Genomic DNA, 18,367 nt, shown 5'->3' on the forward strand with positions numbered 1-18,367 from the left:
CCTGTATGATACTAAGCGCGAGATATGGCCATCAGCAGCAGCCACTAAAGTTTTCCTCGTCGTCGGTCGGTCGGTCGGCCGTGTGCTTCTTGGTGGACTGCATTTTTCTGGATTTTGTATTTCGGGGCCCATCGGAGATTCGGTGGATGTGCCAGCCTGGTCGGAATTCCGGGAGTTTTTCGTTGATCTCGTCGGGAGTTTTGGTGTTTGGTCGAATCGCGAGCGTCGTTCGGGGGTGCGAAGGAAGAGAAAAAATGTTCGAATCTGTGCCACGATGGGCCCGAGTGTCGGCCGTGATTGTCGGGGTCGTAATCGGTCAGGAAGTGCTGTACGAGGTGTATCTGGGCTGGAGGTCGTACTGCGAGCAACGTCGGGCTCGGCAACGCGCGACCACCCATATCAATGAGGTGTACTTTACGAACGAACGCAACACCCCGGCCAATGCACCCGGGTTGACGATGGCCAGCTTCACGACGGAGCACGTCAGCCGAATCGTGGCGCTGCTGGACCGGGCGCGAGTGTCCATCAATCTGGGGATGTACATCATTACGGTGTCCAGCATCGGGGACGCGCTGCTTCAGGCCGCGAATCGGGGCGTGCGGGTGCGGGTCGTCGGATGTTCGTCGATGGCTTACAGTACCGGATCGCAGATGACCCGTTTGGCCAATGCAGGTAAGACCGAGAAGGCAGTCTAGTGTCGGAGTGAATTGTTCGTTTGGAAAGGGTTTTCTTTGTTTGCTGGAATGCACTTCCGTTGACCTCGACATTGACATTCACGGTGTCCTTGGAGAAGAGAGATAACCTTTTCATTTCATTTTTATCCATTTTGGTGTTCCATTCTGGAGCCCAAGGAAGAAAAAGCCAATCTTTTGGAAGATTTTGAAGTCTTTGTGCTGACATTTGAAGCAAAACAACAAATTTTCAATCCAAATGTCAAAAATTGTTTTTCTCACGTCCACCAAATCTTGGGTTGCTTTGTTAGAAAAACAGAATCAATTTTGCATTAAGGCGATTATGTGCAACATTTAAAAAATTGAACTCAAGCAAAAAGCCACGAGATCTTTCTAACCTTATCGAAAAGCCAAGAAGAAAAAGAGATCGAACGACGAGTTGCATCATTTTCTTATTTTTATATCCAGCCATGGCAGCAGCGTAGTGCAACAAAAGGAATGCACGTGTTATAAGCGAGCTCTGCAGTGCAGCGATTTGCAAAATGTCATTTTGCTCGCTCGAGGCCTGCTTTGACGACATCTTCAAGAGACAAGAAAAAAAAATCCCTCAGTTTGACAGATTAGCGAATTTCCTTTGTTTCCGAGAGCAGCAGCAGCCTGCAAAAGTCAGGTGACATATTTTTCGGGCCATAATAAAAATAATTTGCTGCTGCACTCGATTCTCGACGTCGAATAAAAATTTTAAATGCAGTCAGTCAGTGTGTAGCAACAGCAACAACAACAACAACTTGTCCGAGGCCATGCGAATGCGACGAGCGGCGACGACAGCGAAGAAAGCAGAGATGCCAGTCCTTTCGGTTGTCGATTCACATGCAAGATGTTGGGAGATACATCATGTTGTTCAAGATCAAGTTAGCATTGAATTACACTGTTTGACAGGTAGAGAGAAAAAGACATTTATTCCGTTTTGAATCACTGAACAAGATAGTTTGACTTTCTGGAGTATCTGCAGATTTGGAACAGCTTTTCGAGAAGATAGAGAATGCGGGGTGTCGCATGGATGAAGATATAAAAGCAGAATCGTATGAAAACTGGAATAATATGATCGGTGGGCACAAAGAAGCAAGTTTTAAGATTCCACAATTTCCCAAATGGAGGAGAACGTGCCTCTGGAGCCGACCTACTGATGCCTGAACTACATGAGCAAATAAATTAAGGAGTAGAGATGTGAATTGTAAAGCACGCTGGGTCAGGAAAAGATAAACCATAGTAGGCGTTCAGTCGAGATTGTAGGAGAAGTCCATCTATATTCGCTGTTATGATCACTTGGATAGAAAGCCATCTGGCCACCCTGACGCGAGCAGAGCAAAACTGCAAGCAACAACAAGCGAGCAAAGAAAAAGATACAACTCGCGAGTCGAGTCGATAGTCGAAAGAGCAGCGAACAACGATGCGATGCGACGCGACGAAGGACGGACGACGGACCAGAGCAAAACGACGACGACAATGCACTGTTCACTGTTGTTGCTGCTGCATTTTCGCGTTGTGTTTTTCTCGCGCGAGTCGCGAACTCGCGAGCGCTGATAAATGGCTCGATAAGACACAAAAAAAAAACACAAAAGACGATTTTCTTCTTTTGCCTCCTCGGTCGAGGAGCTCGTGGTGTTGTTATCAAATCAATAAGGTGAGCTCGTCTCGAATGCAGGCAAACAACCTCTGCGTCGTTGTTGGACGTAGGTACCTATACGAATGAACGAAAGACGACGATTAGCTGATACCTGCTAGAGGAATTAACCCAAGAAAGAGTACATCAACAACCGAACCTAGTAGGCTCTTAGGGGCTGTTCATAAACCACGTAGACCAAATTTTGACCATCTCAGACCCCCCCTCCCCCCTCATAGACTTTCGTCCAAACAACAATTTTGAAATTTGTATGGAGCGTAGACTTTTGTCAGCCAACCCCCTCCCCCCAAAAAGTCTACGTAGTTTATGAACGGCCCCTTATCAGCTGACATCTGCTCATCGATCGGTGGAGCAATAGTAAGAAATCAAAGGTTGTTTTTCTCAGAGATGGCGCCACCACATTAAAAGTAAAATCATTTTTCTTGTATGGACAAATCGCTGGCTTGCACTTGTTCCGCATCGCAGCGATTTGTACCCTGGGGCAAAAAGTTGCAAATTAGAAACAAAATCATTATGCCTATGCGTTTCTTCCGGATTCATTACAGTAATAGAGAATTTATTACGCCACCATACAAATTGCAAGCTGTTTACTTCTTTTTTTCTGACTGGCATTTTCCACCCGTGCTGCGCATGATGTTTCCGAGTGGATAGGTGCAGGCGGCGCCGCTGTATATGTGAAAAACACGTGGAACACGAGCGCCATCTATGATTCCGTAGCGCAAACTTTTCTGCTTGTTTACACTGTTATCACGTTTACCGCATTTACCAGAAAAGCGCCTCTACCGGCACTCTAGCAAAAACGTAGCTGATTACTTCCTATTGTGCCAATCACTCGGCGTCGGCTGACGAAGAAGGCTTGTCAGTACGACTGCAACGCACGACACGTGCGGTCGTGTTTCGCGGCGTGCTCACAGAAAGTAAACTCCACCGGAGTATAAACGAAAATTAACTGGCAATATAGCGCTAGATCGCTGCGCCATTTTTCGCTCTTTTGCTCCTGCAAAGAGCAAACAGAAGAAAGAAGAAGAAGAAGAAGGCTTGTCTTCAATCGTCACCACTAGCATACAGAGACAGTAGGCTAGTGGTGTGCTCGGTCGAGGTCGTCAATGCTGTTTTTTTCATGTGTTTATTGTAGAGAGGATGCGTTGTTGTAAGTTTAACTATATAATTTCCATGCAATTCTATCTAATTTTAGAAACAGATTAATATTTTTATTCTAATTTTAGGAAATAAGGTGTTGCATTGTAGATGACACTTTATCAGGCTGTATGTTTTAAATTTAAATATGAAATACACTTGCGATACACATCAGTAGGTCGGCTCCAGAGGCACGTTCTTCTCCATTTGGGAAATTTGTGCCATAGTGATACGCGATTAAAGGGAAGAGCCCACAGTAGAGCGAAATGAGACCTACATAGCGACTAAACTAACGTTATACAAGGAATTTAAGGTACATAACCGGATTCTTCAAATATCTACATCAGTCAGTCAATACGAATCCCTGCGTTCCTCAGAGATGCTGCAGAGGATCGAGGAAACGCTGTTCCCATGTTACGGGACGTGACCAAAGCCAGGTCTCTGAGGCTGAACAAGACACCGGGCCCAGATAGTATCCCTGTCATTGAGGCCAAGATTGCGGCTCGCCCTAACGTGTTCAAAATGACTATGCAGAAGTGTCTGGACTGGACGAAAACGAATTTCCGGAGAGGTGGAAAAGGCAAACACGGCCACCCATCAGCATGCAGACCAATTTGTCTGTTGGACACTGCTGGAAAACTTCTGGAGCGGGTTATTCTATCGAGGCTGACGGTCTATATCGAGAGGTCAGATGACCCCTGACTTTCGAACAACCGTTTTGGTTTCCGGAAGGGACGATCGATGGTGGATGCTATCAGGTCAGTGACCAAAATGGCCAAGATAGCGCTACAAAAGTATCGACGAGATATCCGCTACTGCGTGGTTGTCTCGGTTGGAGTCCCGGGAATTAGTGAGCTCTCCAAAATTGGACAATATTCTATTTTTTCAGCTCAATGCACTAATTTTCATGTGTATAAGTATGCCTACATTAGTTGAACGGCGGATATTTACCGAAGTTCATTGATTTTGAGAGACTTATGCAGGGAATAGCCTCTTAACCCTCGAGCGATAGCGCTGTTGTATTTTGTACAGCACGTTGAAAAAATCTCGCTTTTTGTACTCAGCATTAGTGTGGTGCTGACGCAGGTAGTCAACCGCGCGAGTTACGGAAGGTTAATAAACGGATTTAAGATGATCGAAAGGTGGAAGCGACACTTCGATAAGCATCCCAATGGCGTGGAGAGCGTGTCCGTGTTAAAATGTAACTCACCAGCTGAAAACCAACATAGCAGCTGGTAAGGTTGGTATCGTTGCAGCTGAACTCGTCAAGAAAAGTTGGCTGCCTGTCTGAACCGGTTGATAGTCTGGAAAACCGATCAACAACCGGATGAGTGGGAGGAAGGGGTTATCTGCCCCATTCACAAGAAAGGCGACCATTTGGAATGTGAGAACTTCCGAGCGATCACTATTTTGAATGCTGTCTACGAAGTGCTATCCTAGATCATCTTCCGTCGTCTGCCACCTGTAGGGGTTGAGAGAGATAGAAAGAAAAAGATTAATAGGGCATATAGCGTCAGTTGCGGTGATGCACCACCGGAAAAACAAAGCAAACGATCAACATGAAATGAAACGTGAGTCTTGTAAAGCATTTTGTGCGAGAAGGTATCGCTCCTCCTCGTTAGCGTGCGTTTGGCTGCAGGATTCGGCTGGTGTGTTCGGAAGTGTCCCTCCGGACACTACACCACCTAAAACGAATGAATTCGTGTGAAGTTATCAAGCAGGCTTCATCGAGTCATCCGGTCGACAACGGATCAGATATTCACCGTACGGCAAATCCTCCAGAAATGCCGTGAATACCAGGTCCCACCGTTTCACCTGTTCATCGACTTCAAGGCACAGTATCGACCGTGCAGAGCTGTGGAGAATCATGGACGAAAACGACTTTCCTGGGAAGCTGACTAGACTGATTAAAGTAACGATAGACGGTGTGCAAAACTGCGTAAGGGTTTCCGGTGAACTACCCGAGCAGGGAATGAGAACAAACCTATAACAAATTGATAACTCATTTTGTTCTTGATAACAAAATGAAATCAAACCAAGTTTTCGGTCCAAATTGTTTTTATTTAATATCAAATTGAGATATCATTTTGTTATCATTTCAAATAACAAGATTAGATTTCAAAAATCCAAAATAGGTTTAATATACTTTATTAACATTTATTATATTCACAAAATATTTGTTAAATCTACCTATTGTAAAAAAAAACAAAACTGCCAAGAATACAAGTGTTCCCCTACACACCAAAATTTTTGAAACGCTTCCAGCACAAAAAAAATCAGCAAAATAAATTGCTGAATTTCAGCCATTTTTTTGCTGAATTTTAGCACAACGTTGCTGATTAACTGTCAAAATTGCTGGATGGTTCAGCAAGTTGAAAAATAATTGCTGATATTCAGTAAATTCGCATTGCTGAATGAAATCAGCACAAAAAAAATCAGCAAAGTTTGCTGAATACCAGTAAACAAAATTTGGTGTGTATATCAGTTATTTCAATCTAAACATATTGCCAAATATTTTGAAATTTGAACTACAGGGTGATTATTTATCCAGTTCTATATTTTAAAACTGCACCATTCGCACTTTGTAAGGAAATAACGAGAGTTCCACAGTACTCAAAATTTCTCACACTTTAGGTCGTTTGGCATAATTCTGAATTGAAGACAAATAAGTTGGAGTTTTCTCGCGTGAAAAAGGATTCATTGTAGCTCCGCATCAAAATGACGAATCTCGTGATGTTTGATACAGTTTTGAAAATAACACAGATATTTATCATACTTGAACATGATAAATGTCATTTCACTTATTGTTATGCCAAACGGCCATTTTGCCAAACGACTATTATGCCAGATTTCGCCATTTTGCCATTATGCCAAAAGACTATGACTATGCCAAACCCGATAGAATTAATGTAGTAAAATATGTTTTCCAATCGGATGCCTTAGTTTTCAATGCCATCATTTTTCCCCGAGTAACGAGAGAAAGAGCTGAGAAGTCGAATGCGACTCAATTCGTTGCTCGATGTCATTTAATTTGAGTCCTCTGGGATGTCGTGAACATCTCCCACATTTGTTTTACTGCAGTGCATAATATAATCAGAAGGAAAAGATGAAATATAATCATACAAAAATATTACGTGCAGTTGTCCTTTGACTTAAAATTCACTTTTCTTTGTCACTTCAATGTACATCATCCATAATCTTTTAATTGAATCATGGTATAGTTATGCTGCATATCTATGAGGATATCATATCCGATTTCCATACAACTTTTCTTCGTGTAGCCTCCAAGTTAGAAATGACTGTTGATGAAATGTTTATGTTACAATCGATAATAGAGTAACGGTTGAATTTTGGACCCCTAGAGGTCATTAGTTTGAATTTTAGTTAAAATCGAACAGATTCAGAAGGTATTTACACATAATGATGATGTTAGTATGTTCGTAAAAGCCTCCACTGTCCGGTAAAAATACCCAAAAGGTCATTTCTGGCTGAATATTTGATGAAAATAACTGATTTTTGAATCATCAGTTTTCACTGTTTTGGACACCCCAATATATTTTGGACCCTCTTCAGTATATATTTTGGACACCCGGTGTTTAAACTCGTTTGAAACTATTTTGGAAGAATTTGCCGCTTGAATATGCTGTATCACATCCTAATTACTTGATTGACAAAGGCTGATTAGACGAACTTTGGGAATTTAATGCGCTAGAATTATAAACGTTTTTGTTTACATCTGCAAGTTTCCTCAGCACCGCAATTTCTTTTTGTAAACATGATGCGACATTTGCACGGATGACGAGATTGGCAAAAATTAATTTCAAGGCAAATAAGGAAATTTCCGTCATCTCATCATTAAACCTGTGTAAGTTGTGATAATACGACCCAAGGGGTCCAAATTATATTGGTTACCCTACTACGCCATTAATCCTTTATAAGGCCGAGAAAACTAGAAGAGTTGTCAACGCATACTATTATGGAAATTATTATATACATGATTACATGTACAAAACAATTTTCGTTTGAAAGAAACTCTCAAAAATCTTGGTGGCAATATTCTTGCCACTGCCCGTTTAGGGTACTTTTCTTCTTTTGACTTCATCAAAAAGCTGAAAAAGAGATTTTAGGGTGGATTAGGGCTTACCCCATAATATAAACTGTGTAGTTCAGCTCATGTCAACCCATAATTTAAATATTTACTAAATCGACAGTTTTACAATAAGTTTGAGCTAAATTTCTTCACGCGGTCATATTTAGCCATTTTTGAGCTCCCAAATTGTTGTTTAAGCTTTGTTTAGTACCAAAAAAAATACCAGGCGTTGTTAGTAATCTCAATTTTGCGTAAACCAAAAGTTCGAAATAAATTGTTATAAAACAAAAAATAAATAAAAACAGTATGTGGCAATATAGTTGCCACTGCCTTATAAGGGGTAATAGGGGTATTATTCTGATAATATCGTATCAAACAAAACAAGTTTTCAATCACGAGATTCTCCTGAATTTAAAATAAAATCTCATTTAATTTTTTACTTATTCATGGAAATTAATGCCTAATAAAATATCAAAATGAATACTAAATTTGTTATTAATTTTTAGTTATTACCCTATAGATTTGAAAATTCCCTGAGAACTACGTATGATATCAAGTCGTAAAATGTGGATAACAAAATGAGATATCAATTTGTTATCAATGAGAACTCATTCTGTTTTCAATTAGATATTTCAGTACATTATTTTGTTATCATTTTTGTTATGTTAACACTTAAGTCATACAAAATGAAAACTCACTTTGTTATCAAAATTCGTGATATCTAAATAACTCAATTTGTTTTCAATTAGTTCTCATTCCCTGCTCGGGTATACAGCCCATTCGAATCTCGCCGGGGACTGCGATAAGGTGATGGACTCTCATGCCTTCTATTCAACATTGCTCTGGAAGGTGTAATACGACAAAATCTGGTCGATTTGTGTGCTATGGCACACGACGTGGAAAGAGAGCACTCCCATACAATTCCTCAAACAGGGCTGGCATGCTCCTCAGTGTGATTGCGCGCGATTTTAATATATAAATGAGCTGCACTGTGCACATTTTCAGTGCAGAACCCTGTCCGCAAATACTCGAACTTCGGTTTCTGCTATGGCTTCGTTAGTCCTTTAGTGCATTCGTCATCCGCACTCACGCAGGCCCGGTTGACAACTCCTCGATCGACGGCTTTTCTGATGAAGTGATGTCTAATGTCGCTGTTTTTTGTTCGGGAGTTTAGTTTTATCTAAAAGTTTGCCGAATAAATACTATGACATTTCCCCGAATTCCATTACCCCGAATTATCCCTTACACCAAATTACAATTCCACGAACCCATTTTTTCCACAAGATAATTTTTATATTTACCCAAATGAAAGAAAGCCGTTCGTCCAGGAATAAACTAGCTTGGTTGATACATTTTCATTCAGCCTTCAATAGAAGCTAAGTAGGGTAGTGGAGGTATTTTGGCCCACCTAGGGTGTTTTATTACATTTATCGTATAATCTCTACCAAATAATCCCTGGCCAAGTTCGCAGGGGTTGACGGTATTAAAGTGAAGGAGTTTCATTTTGATTATTGTAATGTAGTGTTCTTTAGTGAAACATATCACCTTTTTAACACTTTAATGCGCCTCCAACGGTTCATCACGAACCGGCTGCTGCAGATGGAGTATGGCTGATCATATGCATCAGACATGCTCGATAAACATGGAGGATCCGCCAGGGCTCATTAGAGTCTATTCCCAAGCAATAATTCCAAGTCGGTTGGATTTAAGAAGGTTTTGATGATCGTTACAAATCCTAATAAAAGTATTGTAGGATTTGTGACAGATTTTGGAACCTTTTACAGCCAGCTGACTTCAAAATGTTGTTTGGGCTCTATTTCCCACGTTTCTCGGTTGATTTTGATTAGTAATTTATTAATGTCATAGTCGCTTTTTCGAATTTTTGCAATGTTAGTTGGTCATATTTTCTTTAAATAAAGCAATAAAAATCGACCGAAGACTTAATAGTGGGAAGGAGATTTGCAGCACTTAATTGTGCTGATAGATTCGAAGCTAACGTGCGAACACTTAAACGCATTGTTGACGTCAATGCGTTCGACGTGACATTTTGGACAAAACTGACTGCTTTTTATTAACTGAACAACGTTACTTATGTATGACTAGGTTGACATTTCTAGGCTACGCTTGAGAAAATGACATAGTTTATCTAGGTAGGACCGATAGGACAATTGAACGACTTTGGATGTTTTTCATAGTATTTGTAGCGGGATGAAAGTTGACATGAAATCTTTATTATTTTAAAATTTTATTACAATCAACTGACCAACTTGGCGTATTTTTGATTATCTCCTAGATGATATTATGACGACAACAGAAAAATATCACAAGTTTAGTTACATGTTTCTGTGGATTTTGGACCGATGACAATTTAAGGACACAAGAGATGAACACAGTAGAAAACGATTAGCGAAATCAAGAAAACAATTTGACACAGGATCGACTATATTTTAACATACAGGGTTCGATGGATTCGATGAGAAAAAAACAAACTTACGACAACTGATTTAACGAGAAGTAAAACATATTGAACCATACTACAAAATCAAACAAGTAGACAAACACAAACCGTGTGACCATAACACTACATAGGCAAATCCTGACTGACTGACCAATAGGAGGCAATCAGTGAAGTACTAGATTGAAAGTAGTGAGCTGAATTTTTGTATGGTGAGATAATCGATTCTCCATTTCTGCAATGAAATGATGCAAACAGCTTGGGTTATATGATTTCTTGTCTAATTTGATGCTGTTTGAGCAAAAGTTTGGGTAACTGTGTTGTTGTATTATTTATTTCTTGCAACTTCAACAACACAGTAACCCAAACTTTTGCTCAAACAGCATCAAATAGGACAGATCGGTGAAGTACTAGATTTGTAGTAATGAGCTGAATTTGTGTATGGTGAGAAGGTCAATTCTCCGTTTCTGCAATGAAATGGTGCAAAAAGCGTGGGTATTATGATTCCTTGCCTAATTTGATGCTGTTTGAGCAAAACTTTGGGCAACAGTGTTGTTGTTTTCTCCATTTCTTGCAACATAAACAACATAGTTATCCAAAGTTTTGCTCAAACAGCATCAAATTAGGCAAGGAATCATAATACCCACGCTTTTTGCACCATCTCTTTGCAGAAACGGAGAATTGACCTTCTCACCATACTAAAATTCAGCTCATTACTACAAATCTAGTACTTCACCGAACGTGCCCCATTAGGCAAGAAATCATATAACCCACGCTGTTTGCACCATTTCATTGCAGAAATGGAGAATTGATCATCTCACCATACAAAAATCCAGCTCACTACTTTCAATCTAGTACTTCACTGATTGCCTCCTATTGAAAACTTTCCAATCTTCTACCGTAACTTTCTGAGTCAGTTGCAACAGTGTCTTAATGGATATCATTTTCCGCGTACGGCTGGCAAACTGCTTCTGAAAGATTACGTACTCTTTTCTATCTTCGGGTCTAGTGTAGAGGTTTCAACTCTATTCAGAGTGCAGCTAGAAACCTAGCAAAAAAAAAAAAAAAAAAAAATTATCGTATAATCTCTACCAAATAATGTTTTTTTTTTTGTTGGAACAAGAAAAGTATTCAACTATGTAGTGACCTTTATTTTGGTTTTCAGTTAGATATGCTGTTTAGTATCAATAAATAGAAAAAATGTTTTCAATTCCAATGAAAAGAACGGAAAAGCATCAAAATCAAGGAAGGTGGCAAATTTGTTGTCATTTTCGAAGAGGTATTATTTTTCACAAATGAACATTTCATGTGAATGTAGTTTGAGACTTCTTAAAACTCAAAATCAATTGTTCTCAAGCTCGATTACGCGGTAATATGTGTTTATAACAATGATTTGAGCCATGGCCAAAATATGTTCAGCATAATCGAATGGAAACATATTTTGACTCACTCAAAGTGCAAATTTTCGGTAATACCAATCCGTGTTGTCAATTATGAATTTCAAATAACTCAACGTACATATGTACAGATGGGGTCGTGAGTTCAAATCTCACCTGAGCTGTGGATTTTTTCCCAATTTAACCAATAATTCACCCATCTGTACATATGTACGTTGAGTTATTTGAAACATATTTTGGCCCACCTGTCGAATTCATCTCTCCAGTTCCTTCTGAAGGGTGAAAACATCTGTCGTGAATCCGATTCGCGACTACGAAGTTGTCGAATGTGCGTGAAGGTTTACGTGAGAAAAAACGAGAGGGAAATATTTTTTGCTTTTTTTTCACGCACATTCTGACAGTTCCTTACGAGGTTTTTCATTAGAGCGACAAAGAGTTGAAATCTCTTTTACCTTCGTAGTCGTTACTTCAATTTTCAAACAAAGAGTTAATAATTATTTTCTACTTCGCTATATATACTACAACATCCATGACAACATAATGTATGCTAAAAACAGATATTGATTGATTGATTTATCTTTATTTGAGAGACTTTTAGCCCTTGGCTGGTTCGTCTCTCCGAAAACAGATATAAAATAGAGTACGTTGAAGCCTCCTGTGACGTAGGTTTTATACATTCATTTTATAATGAGAGTGTCATTGGCAATTATGGGTTCGATTGACGCCCTAACAACTTTTCATCGAGTTTAATGTTTCAGGGGTCATCTAGTTGAGAACAGCTATCAAGCTCGGCAATTCTATGTTTTATAAATTACGTGCGATGAAAAATACTATATTGTTGATTGCCTTCCTACTCATTACAATATGTATGTTATGTTTTGTTACGTTTTGTTATGTTTTTCACACTAGCCTCTCACACTTCCCTTATATAGCGTTACGTAATTTATGCCGGATACTTTACGCCATGCAATAGTTAATGAGTTCACGTTATACGTAACATTTTTCATGAACCATCACACTAAAATGTGTAAAAACTGGTGATTACATCATTACTTTTTCCTCTTTGGAACGTTACGTTAGTTTTGAACGTTCCCTTTCTTAAAAACACTGAAAAACAGCTTGCGGTAATGACCAGCATAAAAATGTTTTCAAATTTATCATGGCAACAAACGCTTCTTCTATACATTTTGTTTTCACCCATATCAACCAGTTCGATAGCCGAGTAGTAGCGTGCGAGCCTGGTGATCTCAAGGTTCTTGTTTTGAATCCGGTTGCCAACAAAAACGTTTTTTAATTGTAAATCGGGTCCATGGTAAACTTTAAAACATTAATCTGTTAAAACGAAACGAAAATCAATGACCCTCAGAATAGTAATTTCAACCCAAGTTTCAACCGCAAACCGTCTTTCAGTGAACCTTAAACAAATAATTTGTAATATTCACGTAATTTAACTGTGTGTGAAATTTGGATAAGGCACCTACATTTCATCATCTAATTGAAATTTAATGAGGTGGGCCAAAAGATGTTCACTTGGTGGTCCAAAATAGAAGCCCGACATCCTTCAGGAGTTTTGATATGTCTTGTATTTACTACAACAAATTTGAGTTCTGTTTGACCCCTCTCGACAGAAAACATGTTGGTCTACGAAATGCCTACTGAAATTGTCCAGGTTTTATAGTAAAACACTTCTTTTTTCGCTAAAATGTTCACCAAATTCCTAAAGGGGTCCAAAATAAGTTATGGGTTACAAAGGCTTTTTCTTGCAGCAACTCGGTTTTCACGTAGTCTCCGGCGATTCCCAGGCCGGAATTTTCCAGCGCCATAATCATGGGCTTGAACTACCTCGTGAGAGACCGGCAAGTAGCGCACGGTGCCAAAATTTTGATTATTATCGAAAAATGCAAAATTTGAAAATATTCTATCGGGGAAAATTTGAGTTACCTGAGTTTTTGGCTGTTTTCCATACTAAAAATCAATAATTACTATTTTAGCCCCAAAAACGTCCCATACAAAATGTATGGAAAAATTTTCGCCGATGAAATATTTTCTAGTTTTCCGATTATGAAAAGCCCAATTACTAATCATTTTCAAAGAAAATTCCGAGGTACATGAATGTTTGATAATAATCGAAATTTTGACACCGTGTAGCGTCATTCCGACCCGCCACGACAAAATTTTGAAATCCAACGAATTCAGCTGGTTGGAGGAAGTAGCCACAACCTCGTTGACGTATTCTGCCATGCTTTCCAGAGTCAAACGAAGCAATTTGTCTAATAGTCTTCCAAAGTAACAGAACTAGCTGAATAGCAGTTTCTTAAGCTAAAGTTTGCTTAAGAGTGGTTTGTTCCACTCTTATACAGCAAAAATGTTTGTTGGGTTATTTGCCTGACCACAATCCCCTGTCCTCGAATACTTGCTCCAAACGATCCCAAGCAGACTATAGGATTAGACACAGAGAAACAGACGTAACTCTTGTGTACCAATATCTGGCCGATTCCGCATCCTCGATAATAACGTAGATTGATGGATCCAGCAGCAAGATACCCAAGTAACATTTTTTAGGCGGAAAGACTAAAAGAGGTTCTTGGAACCATCATACAACTACAACAAAAGGTATTAGGTTTTATGATGGTTCTGAAAACGACAACAAGACGAATTAGCCATCCAAATGTTACTTGGGTAATGGTAAGTTTCCGACGACGATCCTCCTGTTCTTCCACAGTCTCGAATGTTCCGTTCTCCTTCGTTTTTGGTTTCATTACGTCCCAAAGTCCTTCCAGCTGCAGATATGTCTTCGCTGTGAACTTCCCTTCATTCCGATCAGTATTGATGAGCCTTGATTCCCCGTATAAACTTTCAGTAAAATTGCTAGATTGAGTTCCGGAACTTAAAGTCATCTTGTCACATTCGTCAAGCCACTCTGTTGAGGATATTGCCTTCAATATGATATCGGCTGCATTGTGCGGTGGAAAGTAATCACCTGACATTTTTCTATGGCAAAATAAAGTATGCAGAGAAATCGTTGAAAAATCTCTAGAGTTTATTTCTGGATAAATCTCAGGTGAAATTTCTAAAGGAACGCCCTGAACGGATTGCTCTGAAATTTAATAGTGAAATATCTGGATGAGTTTCTACGGGAACCACAAGATGAATTTTTGCAGGAGGAATTGAAAAATTCTCTAGACAAATGCCTGGAGGAATCCTTGCAGATTTCCATAGCGGAATAACTGGATAAAGCCCGGGATAAATTATTTGGGCGATTTCCCGGAGAATCTGGAGAAAAAAACTGGTGAAAATACTTCGACAAATCACATAAAGAATCCTCGGAAACATTCCTAGAAGAATTCCTTGATAAAATTCTAATAAAATTCCTGGAGAAACTCTTAGGAGGAATCCCTGAACAAATCACATGAGGATTTGTTGTGAATTAAATATTTGCCAAAAATCACAGGTGGGAGGAATCTTATGGGATATTCCTAGGCGAAGCAAGAACATCAGGAGCAACCCTAACAGAATTTCTGGACGAAACCTGTGAATATTGCGTAACTCACTGAATCAATCCGTTCTTCGCCATCTTAGCGAACTACCGTAGAGTCACTTGGCATAACACGGAACCACACGATGAAGGCGATTTGCTCAGCAAAAGCGCCTCTCCTCAATGAGGCAGCTTCACACTGATGACGTCGTCACGGTGCTGGCTGTCACTGATGCTTACTACGGGAAGGACACGCAAGGGGAATTACACTAAACTATATTCACACCCTAGTTCACACTCCACAAAACCCAGCATTGATTCCTAGAAAAATTCCAGTTACAATTACTGGAGGAATTGCAGCTGAAGTTCCATGAGAAATCAAAGTAACTTGTGAAATTCCTGGGGGAATACTTGTACTTGGAGAAATCGCTGGGTGAATCCAAGTAAAAATTCCTTGAGCAATCCAAGCAGGAATTCCTGGAGGCATCTTTCTTGAAAAAAAATGTAGCAATTTTGCGTTTCTCCACTGAACTGATTTCAAGACTGATTTACACCCCAAAGATGTATGGGGAGACAAAATCGGGTCAAAGGGATCAATAAGCTGGCTGTCCAAGTGTCCATGGTATCCCTTTGTCCTAACCAAAACTTCCCATATCAGCCGTCGAGACGCAGAGAGAGATGATCTTGGTTTCATTGGAATTATCGATGGTGTAACGATAGCTTGAGGGCGAACGTAACACAAAAGCGTGTAAATGTTCTTACATTAAAAATGAAGTCATAAAAAAATTATAACTTTTTGACTATGAAAAATCCTTAGCACTGTCTTCGATAAATCCTAACTAATTTGTTGCCTATTTCCTTCTCATTTTCCAGGAATCCCAGTGCGCTTCGATCGAAAAGAAAGCGCCTACTTGATGCACCACAAGTTCTGCCTTATCGACACCGATTGGTTCTGTCCGCGGTGCTATCATGAAGAAAAAGTGCGCAGAAAGGGCTTCTGCTGTGATGCGGTGTTCGATAAGCGTGGTGCCACTAGTGGTCAAATGGCCGCGGGTCAAATCAGTGCTGGGGGTGGTGGTGCCGGTGGGGAGCGAGCCAATGGAAGTGCCGGTAGTCCATCTCGCAAAGTGCAGTGCGTTGATGATGGGTCGCGGTGTGTGCGCTGCGATCCGCAGCAGAAGAAAGAAGTCGAGAAGCGCAAGTTGGAAGTGAAGGCCACCGAGCCGTTGCCGATCGGGGGGTTGCTCATTACGGGGTCCACCAACTGGACCATGCAGGCCATGTCCGGCAACTGGGATAACATGGTGATGACGTCGCTACCGGAGCTGGCGACACCCTTCCAGCTGGAGTTCCAACGGCTGTGGCGCGATTTCGCCAACCATCCGCTGTTGATGGGTCCCGTGGTGAACGGAGGAGCTGATGGCGATCGGCAGTGAACGGCGGATGCAGCGTGGCGGAAAAGAAGGTTTGTTGTTTTTTTTCTCTCTTTATTTCGGGAACGGGAGACGGTGCGCATGTGCACCAATACTTATGTGAGAAACAGCTGATGATGAGCTTGGGTGAAAACAGCTGTTTGGTGCACGTTAAAAATATTTGATGCACGATTAGTTGCTAATTGTAATGTTAGACCCTGTAGACCGTTATTTTAAATTATGGACCATGACCAGGGCGTCGCAGCCTATCGAAATCAAAAAGTGAAATGTGGAATATATTTTTGATCAAAGAATTTAAATATTTTCTAGATATAATGAGCTCGGTGTGGTTCAGAGAATATCGAAAAATTAAAATAGAATTAAAAAGTTCTGGAAATATTTTAGCGTGATATGTAGACAAAAACTGAGAGCAAGAGAATGAACTCTTATGCACGCTAGTTAAGTTGTACGCATTTACGTTCACTGTTACAAAAAATTGAACTTCTCATTTGCTAACTGTTTTATATCCTAATTATAATTGATATAGAGCATAAACTGAGTTCAGACCCCTTAAAGGTCTGCGGAAACTCAGTAAGAAAACCAAGGACTTATCGATTCATGAGTAAGACCAACTCAGTTACCGAGTAGAAAATTTTCAACTCGATTTGTGAGTTAGACCAACTCAGTGACTGAGTAGACGTATTTTTGGATGTGAGTGCACTTCAGCAACGAGTGGTAATTTATCAGAGTGCTCTGTGGTGAATAACATGTTTCTCGCGATTCGAGGCAGATGGCGAAAGGTGTTGCGATTTGGCTTCATTGCAATGCGCCACCTGTGAGAACGAACGCATACCTTCAGGGTAATGAATTACACTCTCAATGTAAAATGTTCAAAATATTCGTTTTTTTTTGTGGTGAACAGAAACTCACCTCACTGAGTGTATTGGGTATATTGTCTTTTGAATGTGGATAGGGTGAAAAATATAATTTGGACATGCAGGGTATTGTATGTCTTGTCCCGAAGAGCTAATATTAACAGATTGAGTTTAAATAAGGGCGAAAGTAACATGAGAGAGTTCTCTTCATCAACTCTCTCTTCTGCAAATTAAAGTGACAAGATGCAAATTCAATCGAACTTTTTTACACTTAGACGCTAGATTGCATCGCAACCTAGCGATTTATGATAAAAAAGTTCAACCATACTTGCATCTTGTCACTTTAATTTGCAGAAGAGAGAGAGTCGATGAAGAGAACTCTCTCATGTTACTTTCGCCCTTATTTAACTCAATCTAGAGATGATTCATTGAACAGATTAAATGACTGCGTAAGCCATGTTTATCTGATTATTGAAATGTTTCATGAAATTGTGAATAAAATAATATTCAAAACTGCCCTGCGCTTGGTTTACGCTGTTAAGTGAATCCCGGATTCTATAACATTTACCCAAAAACCATTTACCTGAAAGACATTTGCCCGAAAAACGTTTACCCGAAAAAGCGAGATGAACTAGCCTAGGGCTAAAAATCTCGTTAATACAGATAATAAAAAAAAAATTTACCCGAATGTAACATATACCCGAATGCGACATTTACCCGAACAGTTTATTACTCTGCACAAATTATGATTTTGTGAATATAGTTCATTTATTTTGTTCAATGTAAAAAGAGTAGTATTATTTTCTATTGCGGCTCAGACAAGAATTTTGAATGTCAAGTTCCTCAAGAACACATTTTATTGAATTTTCTCTGAAATGATCCGCGATAGGAATTCACAGGGAAAATATCTGAATAAAACTAACCACTGCAGCACAGACAAACAGACGTAACACCTTGAACGATTTTCATTAAAATCCATCGCCCAGTTCACTCTACCATCACCTGGTGGAAAAGTTGCACGAACCACTGTGTTGTGCAATATCGTCAACAGAAGGCGCTAGTGTGAAACGTCAAACACATAGAAAAACGATGCGCGCGCCTCTGGTTGTGAAAGCCACAACTATGCAAATTTAAAATGATCGTTAAAAGCGTGGTCGATGGAAATTTCGCA

The 18,367-nt window shown here is 39.9% G+C and overlaps 1 protein-coding gene across 1 annotated transcript; it reads left to right on the plus strand.

The window, feature by feature from the left end:
- Positions 1–16,358, plus strand: LOC109397933 (mitochondrial cardiolipin hydrolase). Its single transcript, XM_062844091.1, has 2 exons — positions 1–672; positions 15,783–16,358. The coding sequence occupies exons 1-2, from the start codon at positions 6–8 to the stop codon at positions 16,343–16,345; spliced, it is 1,230 nt and encodes a 409-aa protein (XP_062700075.1). The 5' UTR covers positions 1–5; the 3' UTR covers positions 16,346–16,358.
- The last annotated feature ends 2,009 nt before the right edge of the window (positions 16,359–18,367 follow it).

Source organism: Aedes albopictus, unplaced genomic scaffold, assembly GCF_035046485.1.
Source record: "Aedes albopictus strain Foshan unplaced genomic scaffold, AalbF5 HiC_scaffold_91, whole genome shotgun sequence".
NCBI classification, from domain to species: Eukaryota; Metazoa; Arthropoda; class Insecta; order Diptera; family Culicidae; genus Aedes; species Aedes albopictus.

Bases quoted from the DNA above. Each gene is read 5' to 3' on its own strand.
- LOC109397933 (XM_062844091.1), top strand. From the start codon at position 6: ATGATACTAAGCGCGAGATATGGCCATCAGCAGCAGCCACTAAAGTTT. The intron at 673-15,782 runs GTAAGACCGAGA...CTCATTTTCCAG, and splicing joins GACCCGTTTGGCCAATGCAG to GAATCCCAGTGCGCTTCGAT.